The sequence below is a fragment of the Colletotrichum costaricense genome, assembly GCF_030867565.1.
Source record: "Colletotrichum costaricense strain IMI 309622 chromosome Unknown Scaffold_6.1, whole genome shotgun sequence".
Classification (NCBI taxonomy): domain Eukaryota; kingdom Fungi; phylum Ascomycota; class Sordariomycetes; order Glomerellales; family Glomerellaceae; genus Colletotrichum; species Colletotrichum costaricense.
Genome location: NW_026848235.1, coordinates 2,064,654 through 2,088,930, shown reverse-complemented (window position 1 = coordinate 2,088,930; position 24,277 = coordinate 2,064,654). Strand labels below are relative to the sequence as shown.

The 24,277-nt window shown below is 38.8% G+C and overlaps 3 protein-coding genes across 3 annotated transcripts; 2 read left to right on the top strand and 1 right to left on the bottom strand.

The window, feature by feature from the left end:
- Nucleotides 1–14,788: 14,788 nt before the first annotated feature.
- On the bottom strand, nucleotides 14,789–15,265 carry CCOS01_06904 (uncharacterized protein; the record flags this gene model as incomplete). Its single annotated transcript, XM_060455072.1, has 2 exons — nucleotides 14,789–14,981; nucleotides 15,039–15,265. The coding sequence occupies 2 exons, from the start codon at nucleotides 15,263–15,265 to the stop codon at nucleotides 14,789–14,791; spliced, it is 420 nt and encodes a 139-aa protein (XP_060314772.1).
- A 2,150-nt stretch (nucleotides 15,266–17,415) lies between these two features.
- On the top strand, nucleotides 17,416–20,070 carry CCOS01_06903 (ABC transporter transmembrane region 2; the record flags this gene model as incomplete). Its single annotated transcript, XM_060455071.1, has 4 exons — nucleotides 17,416–18,045; nucleotides 18,108–19,163; nucleotides 19,217–19,670; nucleotides 19,721–20,070. The coding sequence occupies 4 exons, from the start codon at nucleotides 17,416–17,418 to the stop codon at nucleotides 20,068–20,070; spliced, it is 2,490 nt and encodes an 829-aa protein (XP_060314771.1).
- Nucleotides 20,071–22,014: 1,944 nt separating this feature from the next.
- Nucleotides 22,015–23,281, top strand: CCOS01_06902 (tat pathway signal sequence; the record flags this gene model as incomplete). Its single annotated transcript, XM_060455070.1, has 2 exons — nucleotides 22,015–22,553; nucleotides 22,609–23,281. The coding sequence occupies 2 exons, from the start codon at nucleotides 22,015–22,017 to the stop codon at nucleotides 23,279–23,281; spliced, it is 1,212 nt and encodes a 403-aa protein (XP_060314770.1).
- Nucleotides 23,282–24,277: the final 996 nt, after the last annotated feature.

Genomic DNA, 24,277 nt, shown 5'->3' with positions numbered 1-24,277 from the left:
TATCTCCCTCTACTTATTATAATTAATAAGTACGTATTAATAATTAGCTATTATAAACATTAACTAACTTTAATAATACTCGTAACTAAGATTAAAATCTAATATCGTAGGATTTCGTAACGCGTTATAAGCATATTATAACTTTATATTAAAATATTAATATTATAAGCCGTCTTTAGTATTTAATATAACGTCAGAGTATATTTAAAATACGCTTTAATAAATACTTATTAACTATTAAACTAAAAAAAAAGGTAAAAAATCGGGCTAAGAGTCTATAAACTAATACTAAAGAATTATCTCGTACCTAATAAAAAACTCGTAAGGATTTAGTTACTAATTAACAAAATAGTTCTTAAAGTAAGAACTTTAGTAGCTTTAGTTTTAATAATTATAATAATTTTAATAATACTTAGTCTTAACGCGGAGTAAGTATTTTATTTTCTAAAGTACCTTTTTTATTAAATAAAAATTAAAACCCCCCGAGTTCCCTAGTACCTTATAACAGTTTACAAAAATAAGCTACCTAATTATAAACATAAATAAACATAAATTATCTTACGTTTAAAAAACAATAATCAAAGATTAATAAAATCTAAAAGAATAAAAAACAAAAAAAATAGGAGTTTAAACTTAAATAAGAACGTAAAGAGCGCGAGTTTTTAATAAACTAAGCCCGTAAAGAGCATAAGTTTATTATAAAACAAGATCGCTTAAATAAAGTAATAAAAATAAAAATAGCGCTTAATTAACAAAAATAGAAATAGGAAATAAGCTAGTAAAAAAAAAGCTCTTAAAATATTTTTATATTTATTTCTTTTTTAATTTTATTCTTATTACTTATTTAAATAATTTAAAATATTTCTTTTATAATATTAATATAAAGTATAAATTAATATTTATAATATTTTATTAAATTATAAATAAAAATATTTTATAGGTTTTTTTAAGTATTAATTATAAAAGAAATTATTCTTTTAATAAAGTAATTTACTTAAGCCGTATTATATATTATATATTAAAAAAGGCTAAATATATTATGCTTTATACTTAATTACTAATTAAAATAACTCCCGACTTTTTATTACTTATTTAAAAAGCGAGTTATATTTATTTTAATATATATAAAACCTCTTAGTATTAGCTTATATAAATAGTTAGATTTTATATTATATACTCTTTTTTACTAAAAGTTAAAGGACCCCTTATATATTTTTTTATATTTATAATATAGCTTATATTAAAAGGATTTCTAGCTCCATAAAGTATATTTTTAAGTTAATATTAATATATTAAATTTTGGCGTTTATATTAGCCTAGTTATTTATAGCGTTTATATTATTATTTCGCTAGATTTTATATTATAAAAAAGTATTATATTACGTTTTAAATATATTTATATTAATTATATTATTTAAAATATTAAAAAGACTTAAGAATTTATTAATCCTTAGAGGGGAGAACTTATTAAAAAGTATTGTTAAAAGGTCTTAATTTATTAGTTATTAATTATATATTAAAGAGTTCTTAGTAAATAGTAGTTTATATATTAATAAATATATTTAATATATTTATTTAATTTAAATAAAAAGTAGCTTTAAGTAATTATAATTAGCTTTTACTAAATCTTTATAAAATATTCTAAGCCTTTATTCTTTTACTTTTTTTATACTTAGGTTATATTATTAAGCTTCGAAATCTAATTTATAATATTTATTTATAATAGCTTTTATAATTAAAGTTAGAAACGTTTTTTAAAGTTAATTTTAAAATAATACCCTTATTAAAAAACTTCCCTCTTTATAAAAATAATTATTAATTAATTACGGCCTTTTATTATTATTTAGTTAATTATTATTATTTCTTTTTTTAAGAAGTAGCTACCTTAATATTAGCTAATTTTATAAAATTAATAATTTTAAAAAATAGTACGACCTTATTACTAAGCTTTTAGTTAGTATATTATAAAATACGTAACTTTTTATAAACGATTATTTTAATATAGAGCTTATATTATATTTTATTTATTATTTCCTTAAAAAAATAATAAAAACTTAGCGGACTACTCTTTTATAACTTTTATTAAACTATAACCCCTCTCTTTTTAATAAATATTTTTAATAACTTTTTTATTTTATAATAAAATAGTTTAGTAATACTTTTTAACTTATTAAATAAGTTATTAAAACTAATTAATAGTTAATAATAATATTACTTTAATAATAAGAATATATCCGTTAATAATAATAAATATAAGGTCACTAAGTTAATTTATTACTTTATTTACTTTTATAGCTATCCTCTATTTAAAATAAAGCGTTTTTTAAACTATAGCTTCTTATTATACTATAAGTAACCAATTCTCCTCTCTTTTTATAATTAAAATCCTAAACTTATTAATTTTTAATAATTTAAAATAAACTTATAATACCCTTTTTAATTAAGTTAATAACTTTATAAAAGCTAATAAATTTAGTATTATAAAACGGAATAAATATAAAGCTTAAGGCCGAATTATTTAATATACTTTTTAATATAATTAGTTTAATAAGCCTAAGCTTATAAAAACGCTAATATTTAATAATATAAGTCTCGTAAATACGGTTATAAATAATAAATTATTACTAAAGTTTTAAAAAAAAAATAAGTAGTTATTATATTATTATTTAAACCCCTAGTATAAATAGTATAATTATAACCCTAATTTTAAAACTTTTATATACTTTTTATATTATAAGCTTATTAAAGTAGTTAAGGATATTATTAAAATTATAAGTTAATAAGTTAAGATTCGGGTTTATAATATACGTATTATTATTTAAAAATAGTTCTTAAAATCCTTATTTAGATAATAAGATATTTATAACGCTAAGGCTTATATAAACTAAGAGAAATTAACTAAATACTTACTAATTATAGCATTAATTAAGCTATTTAATAAGTAAAATATCTTATATATAATAAAATAAGTAAATAACGAGCTAAGTTACTTTATTAATCTTATTTAAACCTTTTTTTATTATTTCTAAATATAAAAGCGATTCTTTAAAGTAATTAGTTTTAATAATATTTATAATACTAATCGCTTTAAGCTCTCTCCTTTTTAAGTTATTAAATAGACTTATTTTAAATCTATTTATAACGCTGCGTTTAGCTTTATTAATAATAAAAAACTAGAGGGTTTCTAGTTTTTTTTAATAAGTATTTATTAACTTATAAACTAATACTTAGTCCGTTACTTTATTATTATTATTATAAATTATAATAAGTAAATAAAAACTATACTAAATAAGTAGTTCTTAAATATTTAATAATAACTTTATATTTATTATATTAATTTTAATATTATACTTAAAATTAAATATAGTAGTTTTTTTCTAGCTTTATAGGCATAAAAAATTAACTTTAATAGGATTACGCTTTTAAAGGAAATTATATAATATAGTATACTTTTTAATTATATAATATACGTAATATACCCTAAGTACGCGCTTAATATAATATAGTAATTTTAATACGAAAATTATTATATAATTTAGGATAGGTAAACTACCCTTTTTATTATATAATAGTACTAATTAAAAGGTTAATAATAGAGATTAGCTATAATAATTAGTTATAATAGTTAGTTATAATAGTTAAAAGCGGCCCTTAATTATAAAAGTTCTAAACTTTAATAGTAACGTAGAGGTTTTTAGAAAAAGGGTTAAATAGGCTAATATTTACTACTTTTTAGAGCTTATAAAGATTCTTTTTATTCTTATCGCTTTTAATATTACTTAAAGCTACTTTCTATTTAAACTAAATAAATCTACTAAATAAATTTACTAAATAAACTTATTAATATATAAACTACTATTTAAATAGTTTACTCTTAGTATATAGTTAATAATTAATAAGCTAAAGATACTCGTTAATAAGTTTATCCTTTTTAAGTTAAGCGCCCTTTTTAGCTAGCTTAATACTATAGCTATTATAATTAACGTAAATATACCCAAGGATTAGTAAAGTACTTTTTAATAATACGGAATTTAATTAGGTAATAATACGAACGCCGTAAATAACTAGGCTAATATAAATATTAAAATTTAGTATATTAACGCTAACTTAAAAATTATATTTTATAGAGCTAGAGATCCTTTTAATATAAGCTATATTATCTTCCTAACAGAGTAATCTACCGGGGCCGTACTATATATTACGTATTAAGGAAAACTAAGTATAATACGCTATATACTTAATTATTAACTAAAATAATTCTTAACTTTTTACTACGTAACTACTTATAGAGCGAGCTTTACTTATTTTAATATATATAGGACCTCTTAATACTAGCCTACGTAAGTAGTTAGGTTTAATATAATTTATTTTTTTATATAAATATTATTATTACCTAGGGGGTCCTATAAGAGCTATTTAAAGCGCCGGCTTATTACCCTAACTTTATATACCTCTAGCCCGTTTATTATAATTATTATAACTAAGCTAACGTTAATATACTAGATTTTAATATCCGTACCGGCCCGGCTATTTATAGCGCTTATAATATTACCTAATTAAATTCTATACTATTAAAAAGTACTTTACTATTTCTTAAGTATACTTATATTAATTACGATAGTTATAACGTTAAGCTAGCTAAAGAGGGTGCTTAGCCCGAGAGGGGTAAACTTATTAACGAGTATTTTTAGAGTAATAATTTATATATTAATAAGTTTATTTAGTAGATTTATTCAGTAAGTTTATTTAGTAAATTTATTTAGTTTAAATAGAGAGTAGCTTTAAGTAATATTAAAAGCGATGAGGATAAAAAAAATCTTTACGAGCTTTAGTATAAAAAATAATAAATATTAACTTATTTAGCCCTTTTTTTAAAAACCTCTATATTACTATTAAAGTTTAGAACTTTTATAGTTAAGGACTACTTCTAATTATTACAGCTAACTATTATAGCTAATTATTATAACTAACTATTATAGCTAACTTTTACTATTAACTTTTTTAATTAGCGTTACTATATAAAAGGTAGCTTACTTATTATAAATTAAATAGCAGTTTTTATATCGAAATTATTATATTACGTTAAGCGCGTACTTAGGATATATTACGTATATTATATAATTAAAAAGTATATTATATTATATAATTTTTTTTAAAAGCGTAATCCCGTTAAGGTCGATCTTTTATACTTATAAAGCCGGAAAAAAAACTATTATATAAGCTATATTATAAATATAAGAGAATATATAAAAAGCCCCCTAACTTTTAATAAAAAGGAGTATATAATATAAAATTTAGCTACTTATGCGGGCTAATATTAAGAAGTTTTATATACGTTAAAATAGGTATAGCTCGCTCTTTAAATAGTTAAAACTTAGAGAATTATAGAAAAAAGTTAAGAGTTTTAATTAATAATTAAGTATAGAGCGTAATATACTTAGTTTTTTTTAATACGTAATATATAGTACGGCCCCGGCGGATTACTCTATTAAGGGGACTTAAAATTAAATAAAAATAGGTTAAAAACTATAGTTATAATAATAATAATAATAAGTTTAATAACGAAGGATATTAGTTATTAATATAAGTAATAGCTATATTAAGTAATAAAAATAAGGTTTATATTAATATACTTATTAATAAGCCCCTCCTTTATATATATTATAAAGTCCTTATAATATAAAAACTTATTATTTTTACTAAGATTAAATATATTTTTAAAAAAACTTAGACTAAGTTTTATAAAAAGTTTAATAACTAATACTTAAGTTTTTAATATTTTTATATAATATACTTATTTTTAAAAATATAATAAGCCCGTTATTTATTTAAAAATATTAAAACTTTAATATTCGTATTATTTTTAATATTAAATTAAATAATTATAATATTAAAACTTATTTTTAAATAGTCTTAGTTATTTATATTAGTTTATTAATATTATATAAAATATAATTAGTAATTAAGAAGTATATTTTTACTAAGTTTATATAAAAGATAAGGTATTTATAAATTAAAAATATATAAATACTCGCTTTAAATATTTAAATAAACTTTAAATAATACTTTTTTTAAAATATTTTATTTTAATTAAGATATAAGGCCGGTTTATAAAAAAAATAATATTATTTAATAAAAAGCTATTTTTAAACCCCCTCGGATTTTATAATCTAAATTATATTATTTTAATTAAGCTAAGTATTTTATATTATTATAAAATCTATTTTAAAATATTAAATTTAGCTATTTTTAATAAATAAGAAGTATACCCTTAATAATATTTTTAAAAAACGTTTTTTTTTAGATTTATATTATTAAATCCTTAACCCTAAGATTATTATATCCCTCTATAATAAGCTAAAGAATATAATATAACTTATTTTATTATAATTAGTTTTATTTAAAAAAAACTAATTAGCTAGTTAAGCTTATATTACTTATAATAATTAAAGTATTAGTAATAAAAAGCGAGGTTACTTATTTAAAAATAAAAATAAGTCGATACTAGCTAAGTTTATAAAAAGAATAAGTTAACTAAGTTAAAACTAAATATTAAGCTTATTTTAATAATAAATAAGGAGCTAGTTTAGCATTTTTAATAAGGGGAGAATAATAAGGAATTATATAAATAAATAGCTAATATAGCTTAATATTTAAAAAAAAAATAGAGTTAATAAAAAATAGTTTATAATAATAATAAATTATTATAATTATATTAAAAGAAATAATTAAGTAAACGTTATTATAATTTACTTTTTATATATTTTAAGTATATAATAAAAAAAAAGCCTTATTTATTTAAGATTTATAAAAGTTTATATTAATAATTAATTTAAGATTTATAAATCTTAAATAAGTAATATAATAATTTTAACTAAGTACGTAGGTTATAATAGTATTTTTTATTTTTAAAAATCTTAAATTAGAGCTTAAGTTAAAAAAGATAATAAGAATAGCTATATTAATATAATTATTTTTATTATTTTTATAAAAAAGTACTATTTTTTTAAACTAATTAAAAAATAAAATAATAATACTTATATAAGAGCGACGCTTATATATTAATTTATAATACCCGTATATTAATTCCTTTAAAAATATACTTTTTATTTATTAAAAATAACCGAATTTAATATTTTAAAATAGATTTTATAATAATATAAAATACTTAATTTAATTTAAATAGTATTATTTAAATTATAAAATCTAAGGGGGTTTAAAAATAGCTTTTTATTAACAAATATTATTTTTTTTATAAACTGGCCTTATATTCTAATTAAAATAAAATATTATAAAAAAAGTATTATTTAAAATTTACTTAGGTATTTAAAAAGAGTAAAAAAATAAAGGCTAAGAATACTTTATAAATACTTAATAAAATCTAATTATATTAATAAATTTTTTTTAAACTAATTAAAAAATGAAATAGTAATACTAATATAAGAGTAACGCTAGTATATTAATTTATAATACTAATATATTAACTTTTATTATATTATATAATATTTTTAAAAACCGTAATCCCGTTAAAGTTAATTTTTTATATTTATAAAGTTAGAAAAAAACTACTATATATTATTATTATATATTATTATTATTATTATTATTATTATTATTATTATTATTATTATTATTATTATTATTATTATTATTATTATTATTATTATTATTATTATTATTATTATTATTATTATTATTATTATTATTATTATTATTATTATTATTATTATTATTATTATTATTATATATATATAGTTTTATTTATATTATTTATTATAATAATAAAAGTATATATTATTATAAAATACTAATATTATATAAATAATAAATTTAATTAAATATATAATTATATAATAAGCTAATAATTTATTAAATAATAAAAATACTTTTCTATTTTATTATTTATTAATTAATTTATATTTATAAATATTATAGAAATTAGAAAGATAGAAATATTTAAAAAGATTTTCAGATATATTAAGGAAATATTTAAAATATATTAAGGAAATATTTAAGATATCTTAAGGAAATATTTTAGACATTTTTAAAAAACTTTTAGGAAATTTTTAAGAAACTTTTAAGAAATTCTTAGGAAATTTTAAAGAAATTTTAAAGAAATCTTAGGAAAATTTTAAGGAAATCTTAAGGAAATCTTAAGGAAATTTTTAGGAAACTTTTAGGAAATTTTTAGGAAATCTTAAGGAAATTTTAAGGAAATTTTAAGGCAATTTTTAGGAAATTTTAAGGCAATTTTTAGGAAATTTTAAGGAAATTTTAAGGCAATTTTAAGGCAATTTTAAGGAAATTTTAAGGCAATTTTAAGGTAATTTTTAGGAAATTTTAAGGTAATTTTTAGGAAATATTTAGGAAATTTTTATAATTAATATATTATTTACTTAGTATTTATAGCCTTAACTTCTATTTATATATTTATTATGAATATCTATTTATAATACTACGGCATTTTTAATTTATATAGTACTATTTTAAAGAGGTAAGTAAAACACTTTTATTCTAATAAACTCTTTATTTATAGACTTCCCTAGACTAATTATTCCCTATTATCCCTTAACCCTTAATTATACCTTTTACTTATCTATATCCTTAATAAAGATCTAAGTAAAAGTAGCGGGGTTTATTTAAGAATCTATCTTATTATTATTAGAATTATTAATAAGGTTAGGCTAGATCGGCTTACCCTTAATAACCTTACTATTCTGGCCTATTTGCTTAGGGGTCTTAAAGATTTTTAAAAATAATTAATATTAAGTATAACGATATATAGGTATTAATAAAGTAACTTACTAAAAATATCCTCGTTTAGTACGAGGTTAGGGTAATAGTACTTATAAAATACTAAATAAGTCGGCTTATATACGTTAGGGGGAGGGTAGGTTATAAAATCTAGTTAAGAGGAGCGTTAATTAAAAAATAAGTTATATTTATTATGGCTAATAGCGTCCTACGATTTATAGACCTAATAGCTCTCCTCGGGGCCGAGCTTAACGTTTATTTTTATCCGGGTAACGTCCTATTAAAAATAGTTAGTCTTATAAACTAGAAATATTTTAGAAATATTTCTATTTATAATACCGTCCTCCTTAAAAAGGATAGTAAATAACGCCTTATTACTTATAATAGCCTTAGGCTTTTAGGGGGTATCTAGGGGCGTATCCTAGCCCTTCGTAAGTAATATTATTCTAATATAGTATCCTATAAAAAACTATTAATAAAACTAAAAATATTAATATAGAATAGGAAGTAACTTATAGGTAACCTCGAGGTCGATAATAATAAAGAAGGATTTTTTATAAAAAATCGTAAAGTTAATACGATAACCCTTTTTAAAATACTTCTTAAGCGTACCGAGAGATAACTAATAGTAGCTATTAGGGCAAAGGCCATTAGCCTCTAAATAGTAATAATAGAGTTCTCTTAGTAATAAGATTACTTAACCTTATTATTATAAAAATAAATAAATAAATCGCGTATTTAATTATAATAATAGGGACGAAACTTACGCCGTTAGTCTCGAATATAAAGAGATTCTTAAGCTAGCCCTTCTTATTATTAATATAGGACTTAAAACTATCGCTATCGTAGTAGTAGGAAAGTATTATAAAATTAATTTAGAAATATTTTTAATTAATTATTAATAAATTTCGAGTACAATAGTAAGTTTTATAATAAAAATTTTTAGTAAAAATCGTAACGAAGAATAAAAGTTTAAAAAAAGGGACGCGACTTAGCTAGGGTAAAAAAAAAGTATAAGTCAGAATTATTTCCTATTAATTAAGTAGTAGTACCCTAATTAGCTATAATTTATTTCCAAAATATTTCCAGCCCGAGTACCCCAAAAAAAAGAAAAACGAAGTCCGATTAATCAAATTTAGCCAGGATCCACTAACATCTAAGCACCTACTATTATACACGGGACTCTCACCTCAACTAGGGGGGGTTATTATCAGTTTATGTATAGACTCTGGGAGAGAAGGGTAAGTAAGCGAGAGAGCGAGAACAAGAACGAGAGCAAGAGAGCAACAGCAGAGCCAAAAAGCAAAGCTAACAACCCCAAATGGCCAGTAGAAAGACAAGGCGTCGGCGGCGAGAGGATGAGGAAGAGAGCAGATGGCAGCCAAGGGCCCGGGGGTGGTGAGAAGTGAGGACGACTGGCAAGACTCAAGAGGACGACGTATCAGAGGCTGAAAGAGCGTGAAAGGCACAAGCGAGATGATTTGCCTTTGGAAGCAACACTTGAATGGGGTCTACTGGGAGGGCCAGGGGCTGGCCCGTGTCTACAGGTGCAGATGAAGCTGGGGGGCCGCAGCTTCAAGGGAACGGAAACTGGGAGACGAAGAGAAAGAGAGAGAGAGGATGGATCATGGAAGAGGGAGAGACCAGGGGTGCTACGAACAGTAACGAGCTAATGGATTCAATTACAACAGAGAACACCCACCGAGAGAGAGAGCAAAAGGCCTGGAAGGGTGTGTGGGTGGATTTCCCGGTGAGATTAGCCCGTCCCGTCCTGGTTAAGAAGAGGCCGGGCTCGGGAGATGGGGAGCGATAAGGGGGTTCCCAAAGATCACAGTTGACAAGACATATTGATACTGTTGACGCTTGTACAGAGGATACCTTAAGGTACTGCGTAAGGTATCTTAGGTAATGTACGGAGTACGGATACGCAGTAATCAATGCAAATTGACATGGATGATAATGGCAGCAGGTGAGCCCGAGTGACGTCTTTCCTGCCTCGAGATTGAGAGTGGATCCACTGGATCCTCCCACTTGCACTGACCACGTGAGCGTATCCGCACTGTGCCCTACACCAGACGACTATCGCGCCGCATCAGACGCCATGTCTCATCTCCCATTTCTCTCCCATTGCCGTGCCGCCAAGCTCATATTACAGAAATCTCCATGGTGGGAACACAAGCAGAGTCCATCCCGGCCCATCACACGCTTCGCAAGGAGCTAGAGCCTGAATTGGTCCAATTCGTAAAGTGAGATGGGCGACCGCGATACCCTCTTGGACCTCGACCGATGGGTCGCCCATTCGCTTTGGGAAGCTATTCAGCCAATGCTGGATGCACCAGCACAAATCTCGTCTTCAACCTTCGGTGATACTGCCACCAGCCATGCCATACCTGGATCGTGGAATCCAGGGTGTCGAGTCGTCGAGTCGAGTCGAGCCGAGCAGAGAGCTTCGGAGCTGCTGGCACTGGCACTGGCACTGGCGCGGTAGCCGTTCCTGGAAAATCCCCTCGGGTACCGTCAAAGAAGCTGCGTCTGTCAGAGAGATTACCTCGTGTCCTTGGCTCTTTGTTGTGCCCATCACTCGGCATCCCAGTGCCGTCATTTCGTTTTCTCACAGTTCAACTAACTCTTTCTTCAAGAGCAGACACGCAAACGAGATAGCACAGGCAGCTTGCAAGCAAAGATAGGGGACCCATAAATTACGCCCCCAGTGCCCAGGAACAATTCCAACAACGACAGAAACATCAGAAAACCCACAACCCGGTCTGCGAGCTAAAGAGAAGAACAACATCCCTGGCACGCCTATCCGAACTCGTTCCACGATCCATCGCCTTCACAGAGAAAGACATTCTGAGGAGATTTTGTCTGACTGAGCCTGAGTCTCACTGTACACAACCTGAGTCTGTTGCCTACGAAGCAATTACCCACGAGTCTTGCCCCCCCCCCATCGTCGCATCAGATGCCTCCTGGCTTATTACATTACCACACCTGACGCCTCAAGAAGCCGCCTGCCTTGCTTGAATTAGCTTCCAGAGTAAGCACCGCGCGCAAGTGCCAAGCGCAAAGTGGGTGCTGCCGCCGCCGTCGTCTCCTACTTGGGGCCTTCGGGGGGAGTAGTCTGGTCTAACGCCGGGCCAGCGCAGGGTAAACTCAGCCGGGCGGCCGTTCTCCTTTAATGCGTGCGCCGCCCGGGTCCCCCATCAAATAAGACAATTGGAATAAAAGGCAAAGACGAAAAAAAAAAACACAGCGTCCTCGTCCCGATGCGCGACACCACCATCCATCTGCTAGCCCCCCAAGGGCCCCAGCACCCCCTCCACCTTTTCTGATGCGGGTAGCAGACGGGGAGCTCTTCTAAGATGAGTGGACGGGGGTTTCCAGACTGCGGACTCCAGAGCCAAGAGTACGAAGTACAGAGACAGAGAGCTCGAAGCAATGCTGGGCGGATGCCAGCTGCCATTTGCTTAGCGCATGAGAATATCGGGCGGTTGGAGTTTGCCTCATCCATGTCGCTTTCCGTCTGATATTCCCCGCGCATGCTATTGTTGTACACAGAAATGAGAATTTCATCTGGGTGAGAGTGAGTGCTCGTATGAGATTGAGGATACCTTTCCTCAGCGAGATGGGTCTCCCGAACCCTCACGGAGCTAAGCTAGGTAGAAACACCACTACCTCACTTCTCACTCACTCGTCCTAGGTAACCAAACCTCCCCCCAAAAGCTCGCCCCCCTCGCAAGCCTCGCGATGACGGTTGGACAATCGCTTCACTCTCTCAAGCGCTCATCGAAAAGCATCCCAGACATTCCAGAACCATCACCCCGTCCCGATTCACAGCCGCAAAGAACGTCGCCGACCAACCAGCATCCATACAAGCTTATGGGGGGGCAAGATCCAGACATCCCAGACAAACTCATCCCTGGACCGCTCTATCCTCATTGGCCATGTTACCGCCCGATTGAGTGACGGATCTGGTTGGGCAGGCACAATACTCACACTCACACTCAGTGCTCACTCACTAATTTACGCACTCGCATACAGTACAGATACCAAGGTACTCCGAACCACCAACCTTGGCCCGGCTGCTTTTCTCATGGATCCCCATCCCACATTGTCGCCATAAAGTGAACTGAACAAATAAAAAGAAGAGTCCCAGCTTTCCAAGGCACTGGACGCAGGACGGCGGCATGCAGGACGCAGGCTTTGGACCACTCACGCACCGCGCAGCAGGGGTGTTCTCATGCAAAAGAGGGAAATACCGCCGCCAGGGGAAAGGCTTCCCGATTCCGCACCCGCTGCGACCTGGGGCCTTTGACAAGAAAATCACACCGGGATGACCCCCCGAAAGGTCCCCAAAGCAACGTTTTCCCAACGTGGATGTCTTCGCGCCGGGTTCTGTGCCAGTCGGGTCCACCGCAAAAGTTGCAATTCCGCAAATTGGTCTTCCTCTCTCTCTTTCTCTGAGATCTCTTCCAGGTTCTCATAGTCGAGAGATATGTATTCCCGTATCTGATCCTCCCCCCCCCCTCCCCGTTCATCCGTTGAGCAGCTTGACCTTCCCCTAGTCTATATCCCCTCCCCTGCTGGCCAAACCATCAGAGATCAGAATCGCCAGACAACGTTCCCCAAGGCGTTGCATTTTCCCAAGGAAAAAAAGAGAGTGAAAAAAAAAGAAACAAGACACATCCACGGTGCCGCCTGCATTGACCGAAACGGTCTCGGCATGCATCTCCCCGCCGCGCGTAAACATGGGATGACAGACTGCTTAGAGTCTTGAGCTTTCTTTCTCTTTCCCTTCCTTCCCTTCCCCCAGACCCTATTCTACGGAAACAGGCGTCAGAGGTTCCAGAACCCAAAAGGCAGTGGCCAGGACACCCACTTCAAAGCCCAGGGCACCACCACCGCCACAGCCAGCTATACATACTTCGAGACACACAGTGCAAGCCTCCCCCCCCCCCCGAAGCAAACAAATAAAAATGCTGAACAGAACAAAAAAGAGGCTCGTGTGGCGGAGGCTCATGTGGGTGGTGCACCGACGCCGGCGGCATCGGGACGGTGTGTGCGTCCCACTCATTGCCGTGCCGCCGGTTTATACGAGTAAACTTCCCCTTCAATGCAAGATGCGCCTAAGGTATTGTGCGGGGGACGAGCCTCTTTCCGTTGGCTCCCAGTATGTGTCTGGTCCGGCAGTCTGCAGAATGGCATGTTAACCTTGTTCCATCCATTCCCGGCAAGGTGTCAGGCACCTACGGGCCCTACACTGCTGTCTCTTCGACTTGAATCATTCGAATAAAACATGACAACCCATATAACTGGTCGCGTGTGTATGTGTGTGTGTCCCTTACTTCAATCCCAAGTAGACTATCTGCTCATGGGAGACAACTTTCTTTTCTTCGTTCAACGCCTCCCGCTTCTATTAGGTCATTGTGCAGGGAACGGCTGAGCCAAGTTTCGACTGACAAAGTTGACATTCGTCTCCATAAGACACGCACGCCGGGAACCACAGAGGAAACGCTCATGGATGGTGACGGCTTGAGTACCACTTTGGAATATTTGTACTGCTATTGGGCGGTTCTCTTTTCAGCAAGAGATGCGAGCATCACTATGGCATGGCACCGAAAGCTCTGGCACCATATGGGCAGTTGCGGAATGGTGATTTGAGCACATCCCCAACTTCCCCCAAGGACTACGCCGCCGGCATTATACTACTCCATTGACTTGCCCCACCAACCGTACAGCCCTCACGCTCACGAACAACAGCATGAAGTTGGAGAGTACAGTGGAAGGTGGTGATATTTTTTGTTCTTGGCTACTCAGCCCACCAACCAGTCCTCCATCAAAAACCTAAGTGTACAATGTTATTGTGCTGTAATGACGCAAACCACCATTCTAATCTAACAAGAGCCAGCTCCGTCTCTTCTCACCATCTTCGAGCTCTTACAGGAGACCTATTCCTGTGTTTACTCTTATCAAAGCCGCCCTCGGTGAGCCGCATTCGCTGTGGTGCTTCCTTTCTGCTTCGACGAGCGTCGTTCACTCAATATAGAGCAGGTGAAACCTCAGAGGAGGGCGTCTGGGGAGCACTTCCACCTAGTATTGCTCTGGCTGACCGTCGTATATGGACATCAAGCTGTCCAAAGTTCAACCTGTCTCCGAGAAACGGACACGCGAGGTACTCCTCGCCCAACATTTTCCTCGTCCGTGATGAATCAGGGTCGACTCCAAAGGGACTGAAAAAATCAATCAGCTTTTCTCGAAACTTCAACGCAGTTGTCGATCAAACTTACCTGTGCCACAATCGCTTACTATTTTGAGTCCACAACTGCCACTTGTCTGGGTTCCTTTCATCATCGTTTCTCTCGTCACCACCCATAGCATCCCAGATTATCATCGCTGGCCTTGCCAACTCGGTGATGATTTGCTTGACGGGAACTGCCGGTTTGATCGAAAAAACAAGTGTCTTGTCGTCAACTTCGAGGAAACCTCTGTGTCCATCGAGAACACGGATGCCCATTTGGTTCAAAAGAACTCTGCATTCTGGAGAATATTCTGGTTCCTGCGAGTAGAATTCTAGGTGAGGAGTTTGCTGGCGCAACTTTTGCATCATGCTGACAGCAGCGGCATGTTGTGTAAAAGTCCTCGACCTTATTGACCTGTGTGCCTGGCAATCAGGACCACGCTGGCAGTCCTGACACGTCCGACAGACATTAGGCAAGAGCGCGCCGAGACCAAAGCATACAATCTTTGTTACTTGAATTTGCGGCGGCAGCCGATCCAATAGTAACATAAGGGTTAAACAGGTTGGACTTCGCTTCCATAGGTCTTGGTACAATGCCCACAGTTGATGGCTTTTCGACAAGGAGTCTTGAGAAAATGGTGCTGTGTGTCTGGGGAAACAGGCGATGCGATAGGCGCTGAAGGCTCCCCAGGTGCGCATTCGGCCATCAGGAGGAACTCCATTGACCATCTTTTGGATGGTACGGAAGCCTATTCTTGGCTCGTATCTGGCATTTGTGCAGTTAGTTACTCATGATACTGCAGACATGTTGTGGTCCGGCCTACTGTTCCTCCTAGGAATCCCAATCAGCCCCCGAAACAGACGCGCTTCCGTCCATTCCGCACAAGTTCACGTGTTCATGTCTTCCCCGGATCGCTTCTTCAAGGTAGAGGATGTGTTCTCTTCGGAAGAGGGGGGCTCCAGCATCATACAAGCTCTGGATGGTGTGAACGACATCGGCTTGCTCCGCCTTGGACAAGATCTTGTTGGCGAGGTCGCGCTCCAGAAAACATGTACAGTTCTCTGGGAAACGTCGGTTCTCCATGTCGTTGCAGAAGTAGTGCGTATGTGCGGGATCCCTAAGTTGTTTGTGTCAAGGATTGATATTGTTCGCTTCGACGATGCCTTTGGTCAAGCCGGTATAATCAAGCTCGTATGTGGAAATCGATGACTGGAGGGAGATATCTTGCGTGACGGAATGTTGTTCGACAGGGTAACGTTGGTCGAATTGGGTCACGGCAATAACACGCTTTGTTCTACTAAAACCAGATCCTTTGGTCGTTGCTTCAGGAAGGGAGGGGCTGGATTCAATTATCGAGCCCCTCGAGGCAACTGTCTGTCCCTTCATTGCTCATTGCTAAGTCAGGAGTGTATACAAAGAGGGCATGCCTGCCAGACGGTAGGTTGGATAAGAGGCAGGAAGTGATGCTACTTTCGGCGCCCCGTAAACAGAGCAATAAAGGAAACAATGCAGGCTTACTTTCCCAGATCACGGTTCCCTTCCCAGAAACTCGTCACGTCTGTATAAAGGTAAATTGGGGAACCACGACAGGTAGAAATTGCCGTAATCGCTAGAACTGGTGGTCCAGTCCACAGTCTTGGATTTGTTCAGCTATAACGCAGCTGTCCATCGTACAGAAGAATGCCGCGTTGCGACTCGAGTTCTTCAACCATCAAACCGAACAAAGCCAAGGCACCCAAGTTGCTAAGGTACAACGGTACCTACCTTACCCCAGACCCCTCAAAATCGAGTTCAAAAGGTGCATCATGTGACTGGGTAGAAGCTGGGGTTTACCGCCTGGCATGTTATTGGCTTCGTCCCTCCAGGTCCTGTAAGGTTAGTGTCATTCGCGCCGGAATCAGCCACTCACAGGCCAAGTTGTCTCGGGCTCTCAGCGGCACGATCCCCATTCTTGGTGGAGACTCTGGAGAGCCCCGAGAAGCGTGAACCTGTCCACCCGCAGCTTTCCCCAAGTTATCCACCGCTTCGGGTGCTGGGTGCCTCGGAACTCCACTGCCCGCCGGCATTCACATGTCGTAATGCGATCACGAGCCAGCGCCTGCTCCCCAAACTCGCCGCTTCTCCAACAACAAACGACTCAGCCTGCTAATGCGACCACGTGCTTTTCTTGAGCCATTTCAAACTACCTCACCACCTCACTATCACCATACGCGCAAAGCCAGAACGGTTCAATAGCGATCCCGAGACAGAGCATCAATCGCGTTCTCTAGCCTAACACCTCTCAGCTCGCTCCTCTTATTCGTTCCCGCCCTGTGATGGCTGCGCATCTGTAGTAGCACCTTCACCGTGGCGAGCCTGCGCGACTCGACCTCACGACGACGTCGCAAGTCTTGAAAGACATTCTTCACTTCCTACTGCCATTGCCATGGCAGAACAATCGACACTCCGCCAGTCGGCCGCGGAGGAGGCTCTCGCCGCCTTCTTCGAGAAGTATACGACACTGATTCGCAATCGCCTCCGAAGTACTTCCCGCACGACCCGACTGCTCGGAACACTTGCCCTCGCCGCATCCATAGTCCTCAGCGCCGCTGGAGGCAGACGCTGGTGGAGGCAAAGGCGTGAGGAAAAGGAGCAGGGCCGTAAACTTGTCCGTACGAATTCGTGGCTGCACAACAAGGATGGATCACGTACGATTTACGTCCCATACAAAGATGGAACCTCCAAGGTTGTTATTCAGACCACAAAGCCGCTGACCTTTGAGGCGCATCGCCGGCTCTTCCTCAACCCTCCGCGGGTATCTGGCCTCGGCGACGGAACCGTTCCCTCAGCGCAGACGAAGCCGGGCTTGAACCTGGCATTCCTACATCAGTTCCTTAGTCTCATGAGTATCATGATCCCGAGATGGTCAAGTAAAGAAGCTGGGCTGCTTTTGAGTCACAGCGTTTTCTTGATGCTTCGCACCTACCTTTCCCTCGTGGTCGCTCGACTTGACGGCGAGATTGTGCGGGATCTGGTTGCAGGACAAGGGAAGGCATTCCTCTGGGGACTAGTCAAGGTGAGTGGTGCTCCAAAACCTCCAGTCATCACGACCTCAACCAATGCTAACGAATCTCAAAGTGGTGTGGTCTCGGCGGTTTTGCGTCATACACGAATGCGATGATCAAATTCCTCGAATCCAAGGTGTCCATTGCCTTCAGAACCCGCCTTACTCGGTACATCCACGATCTATACCTGAACAACAACCTCAACTACTATAAGCTCTCCAATCTGGATGGTGGCGTCGGCCAGGGTGCGGATCAGTTTATCACGCAAGATTTGACACTATTCTGTGCTGCCGCTGCGAACCTCTACTCATCACTCGGCAAACCCTTTGTAGACCTTTGCGTCTTCAACTACCAGCTATTCCGCTCTTTGGGCCCATTGGCTCTAACTGGTTTGTTGAGCAACTATTTCCTAACAGCGAGCATTCTGCGCCGGCTCTCGCCTCCTTTTGGCAAACTTAAGGCAGTTGAGGGCCGCAAGGAGGGAGACTTTAGGGGGCTGCATGCACGACTAATCGCCAATGCCGAGGAGATCGCCTTTTACGGAGGTGCCGACATGGAGAAGACTTTCCTCAACAAGGAGTTCAAGTCTTTGAAGAATTGGATGGAGGGCATCTACATGCTCAAGATTCGGTACAACATGCTTGAGGATTTCATACTCAAGTACAGTTGGAGTGCTTACGGCTACCTTCTATCCTCATTACCAGTATTCCTTCCAGCATGGGGAGGTCTGGGCGGCGCTGCTGAGCTGGCCGAAAATGCTGCAAAGGGAAGCAGGGAGCGCGGGCGTATGAAGGAGTTCATTACGAACAAGCGTCTTATGCTCTCACTCGCGGATGCTGGCGGAAGGATGATGTACTCTATCAAGGATCTCTCCGAGCTTGCCGGCTACACTAGCCGAGTCTACACCTTGATTTCAACACTGCATCGCGTTCACGCCGATGCTTATTTCTTGCGAGGGCAACAGAACGAACTTTACTCCCTCTCGGATGTTCAAGGAACCATCCAGAAGGGTTTCGATGGCGTACGGTTTGAGAACGTGCCTGTTGTTGCCCCATCGTTATGGCCCAACGGTGGTGAGGAGCTAATGGATTCCCTCTCAATGGTTGTCAGGAGAGGAGAGCATCTTCTGGTGAGTCATTAATTATCTAAGGACGGGAAATGACAGTGTACTGACGCTCTTAGATCTCTGGCCCCAACGGTGTCGGTAAGACGTCTATTGCCCGTATTCTTGCTGGCCTTTGGCCAGTCTACAGAGGACTCGTCAGTCGTCCAAAGGATATTGGTCAGGATGGCATCATGTTCTTGCCGCAACGACCCTATCTCAGCATCGGTACGTTGCGCGACCAGGTCATCTACCCTGACGGGCATCACGATATGCGCGAGAAGAGGAAGTCTGAAGACGATTTGAAGCGCATTTTGGAAGATGCCCGTCTTGGCTACCTTCCCGACCGTGAAGGTGGTTGGGACACCCGTAAAGAGTGGAAAGATGTTCTTAGCGGTGGAGAGAAACAGCGCATGGGTTTCGCCCGCGTATTGTACCACGAGCCTCAATTCGCCATTCTTGACGAGGGTACTAGCGCCGTGTCTCAAGACGTCGAGGGCCTGCTCTACGAAGTGTGCAAGGAGAAAGGAATCAGTAAGTTGAAGAGTCATTCCATGCCCTACAGGTTTTCTGACATGACACAGCTCTCATCACCATTTCTACACGCGCCTCACTCAAGAAGTATCACACGTACAACCTCATTCTCGGAGGCGGAGAACGTGGCGATGAGTGGGAGTTTGAAAGAATCGGAACAGAACATGAGAAGATGCAGGTCGAAAAGGAGCTCCAGGACCTTCGTGAACGCCTTGAACAGGTCGAGAACTGGAAGGCAAGACGCCAGGAAATCGAGGAGGAGCTTTCCAAGGTGTGGGTGGCGGGCGGAGACGAGCTAGACCCTCCTTCCTATGCCGAGAGTGAGAGCGACTCCTCCAAGGGAAAGGGCAAGGAGACGGCGTCGCTGTCTTCAACGCAAGAGATTCTGGGTGATGCTTGAGATGGGAAGGTTGATCTGCACTGCCTTGTACGGATACGACTATAGGATATACGGAGTACCTGGACATGTGGGAGGAAGGTTGATTTGCGTCATTGTTGAACAAGAGTAAGAGCCATCATACCAGTATCCATTACCTGTTCATAGAAACTTCGATATTAGTGTCTTTAACACCGCCCTGGTTTTCCTACATGAGCCCCTCATTCGACGGTGTTTCTGGTCACTGTGCAATCTGCACATCTGCACACGACGCAGATCTCCATTTCGGTTACTATCATTTTGAGCCTCTTCATCCGCCCCCCACGGCATTTCCTACTCCCTCACTTCAACCTACCGTGTATTGCAGATAGATGGGTCAGATCGTTCGCCAACTGGTCCCTTACCCTGTTCAGAATTAAACGCCGACGAAAAGTTCCGCCTTCAGCGCATGTACTGCTTCACACCCGCCGCCCTGAGTACCCAAGCTCGAAGTTGAAGGGAACGAATGCCAAAGAGTTTTCAGATCCCTCCTCGTTCAACCCCACGCTGACAGATCAAGGTCCCGCAAAATTTAGCCCCGGTCAGAGGTGCTCTGGCGCTGTTTGCCCATCCCCATCTGGCACCCGGGCTCAAGTTTTGGTGGCTTGACGCCGTCGAGTGGTTCCTGACAACTTCTTGTGAGTTTCCTTGTCTTTTGTGGCTCGAAGTGGTTAGCGGTATCTTAGTCTGGTGCCAACCACCAATGATGGCTCGACCAGACTGACGCTATCGTCAAGACTATTTGCTGGGCCGCCGCGAGCTGGACTTCTGGAGGATATTCTCGACGTCGACGACTCCTCTCCACCCCATTGTTCTCTGCAGCCGTTCCATCAACCGTGAAAGCATGGCGGCAGGTCTGCAGCTTCCCGACCACCCCGTTTTGTTCGCTACTGCCTAGCGTCGGATTGTCGATGAGAAAATTGACATGCCTGGCTGTTCCGCCAAAGCCTGCCAGATCGAGAACCCCTGTGACATCGCGCCCGCGATCCCTGCTCGGAAAGAAGCCGTTCCTGTTGTCGATCACAGAGCAGCACGTCGGACTGCAAACGCTTCCAGACGGGCAAGTGCCAGAACCCAGCTGAAATGCAAGTACATGGGTTTGCCATGCTTCACGCACCTTGATCCCACATGTTGTGTGCTCAGCCCTTAGGGTGTGCCATGCGACGAGACAGGACCCCTCTCGGGGGAATCTAGACGAAGTCGTTCATCGTCCGGAGCCAAGGAGTGGCTTACACTGCGGCAAACGGGTGGGTTTCCATCTCTTGTTAACTCGAGCTTTTCAAGGCACAAAATCTCAAACGTAGCATCCTTTGCTCTTGTTCCCCCTCTCCGCACCAGTTCTTTGTCTGCCGGGACTCGGTTCATGGTCGTTGACCATCACCCCGTAAACCGTCCGACATTCTTTGTTCCTCAGACGTTAGCTGAATCGCCAGCCAGAGAAAAACAAACGAGGACTGCTGCCACGCGATATTCTCGATAGCCGACTTTTCCGGCATGCTGGAGTCTTATATGAAGCCGCATGTCTGAGATCGTTAAACGGGCACCAGCACTCTAGATCTCGACATCACTGCGTAACAAACCCAGATCCTTGGTTCAGTGAGCCGCATCCGTCTCTACATTCTATCAGTTCGGTTCCTTGTAATTGGGTAGTCTTAAGTTCTTGTACTCCCATTCTATCTCAAGAATCACGACTCATATTATTCCTTACGCCCGCTTTACATACTGGAGATTCGACACCATCTGCACCCGACAACGCCAAGGCAGTAGAGACCAAGAGTGACGACATTACAGCAATTCCGTTACTGTACACCCATTTCAGCAACTTGGGAGCGATCTTACGTTGATTGTATGTCTTGCATAACAGCAGACAGGCTGTCGCACATCGAAACCAACTACACCACCGCTGTGTAATCTAGACCCAACGACAAGATGCCCAAGTCACCCTTCTCGCCGGGCTCAAGCCGTACCGCATTCTCATCCGTTGGCCGCATGCCTGTCATTGCCGAAGACGACTCACTTCCCGCCGTCACACACCCAAACATGGCTGCCCTCCCTCCACCACCGCCATGCCGCAGCACGAAACCGAAATACTACGGCCGCTCGCCAGTACCACGAGCTATCAACTCACATCCGTCCTATCCTCCCCCGGCCTACTCTCGCAGCTCGTCTCGCGACAGTACTCTAAGCACTCTGAGCACGCGCAGCCTACTCAGCGCAGGCAGCTATGGCAGCCGTCCGAGCTCGGGCACATCCACACCCAGGCTTTCTCCCAGGAATTCTCTCAAGGACAAGTCTCAGCTCCTTCCCATCACTACGCCTGTAGGGCCATCGTCGGCTGCGGAGAAGGCCAAGACGGGGCCCTGGATCGCTCGCCGCGGCAACAGATACCGCATGATAGTTGCCCTTATCCTTGGAATTGGTCTGATTGTCGGTCTGTCGGTCGGTCTGACTGTTGGAATGCGCAGCTCGTATGCAACCTCCCTCCTCTCTAACTCACTTACATCACCACTAACACTTCTCAAGATCCCCTTCAACAACGCCAGATACCACCACCAACTCAACCACCCTATTTCCATCTGGCTCATTCGCCTTCAATACGGCTCTGTTAGAGTCCAACACTGGATGCACCGCCAACCCATCGACGTGGCGCTGCTACCCATACCAAAACTACTCACAATCCGCAAACGACTCTCTCGCATCCTTCTTCTGGACAATCTCCCCGAAGAACTCGTACACCTACCAGGTCTCATCCTCCTCCAACCCGTTTGCCCCGCAGTTCACAAACCAGTCAATGGTACTGCTCGAAGGAAACACGCTCAACGAGCGTCTCGTCTTCAACTTTTCCCTTCCCAAGACCGTGGTTCCGTCCGAGGCAATCACCGAAGACGGACGCGCCGCGACCTGCACTTTCTCCGATACGGCCTTCCGCGCAACTCTCTGGACGAGACGCAACACGACTACGCCGCTCGGGACTGTTGCGTCTGGGGTCAACGCGACTAGCACTGACGGAAACGTCAAGTGGGGACCGTGGCCCGGCCAGGTAGAGATCGTGCAGGTCAAGAAAGGGGGTCCGGAGTGCCAGGATAAAGCTGGCAACGCTGTCACCATTGCGGCGGGGAGGGAGCAGTGTAAGTGCAGATATGCCAACTACGACTTGACTTCGCAGCAGAAGACGAGGAGAGATTGGCAGGCATAAGAAAAGTCGGTACTTTTTGCATTGAGGGTTATATGGGCTTCGGCGTTTGGGTTTTGGAGATGGTGCGGTGTACATAGCAGGAGGAGTTTTGGATGGCATAGGCATCACGACTAGACTTTTGAAAAGATACCCTATATTGGAAGATATATCTCTTTTGTGTAAAAACTTCTTTCATCGCCCCGTGATATAAAGACCGCGCATACTTTCGTCTTATTCATGCCTACTGGCCTTGATGCTACAACACACCCTGAGCCCGTCGATGTGTTGGAACTGAAGATGTTGCCAAAGCCTGATGCGCAGGACGAACCCTGAGATGTCATGGTACCAAAATCGTAAGTACCTTCATCTGGCTATGGGGAAAGCTTTCGATAAAGCTCGAGCTCGTGGGTATTGAATCCTTGATAAGTTGTCAAAGCCTGAGCCAGGGGGCAACCCCCCCCCCCCCCCGGCATGGCCTTGTTATCTGGTCTAGCGAGTCCTTTGATGTGTGGCTAGGCACTGAGCCAAAGACGTTTAGTATAAAGTTCATCAACGTATTTATGCCTAAAGAGGCCGCCAAAGCTTGACCCGGAGCATGACCTCTGCTACGTTATTCTGATAGCTGTTTGTGGCATATTCATCCATGACAATTCACTAATCAAACTATGCGTGTAAGCAGCCCGTGGGTGTGCGTTTTCTATCCATCCACCGTTTACGTCCGCATAGAGTCTCTTCACCACCTTATTCTTAGCCTCTGCTCGTCGGCTGCTTCGCCCATCGCGAATACGTGACGGACCAAGCGAGGCCACGGAATGCGGTATTCAAGTTCCCTTTTATAAGACGAGTACAGAAGACAATCGAGCACATTGGCTCAAAGGAAGCTTCCATCAGCAAGCCTGAATTCCACCAGCAGTAGTCTCGTCGAAGACCATCGAAGAACTGGCCCGGCTGCACTTGCTACAATACAGCTCGATGTATTGGGACAATGAGTCGCCCGATAGCTCGATTTATATACTA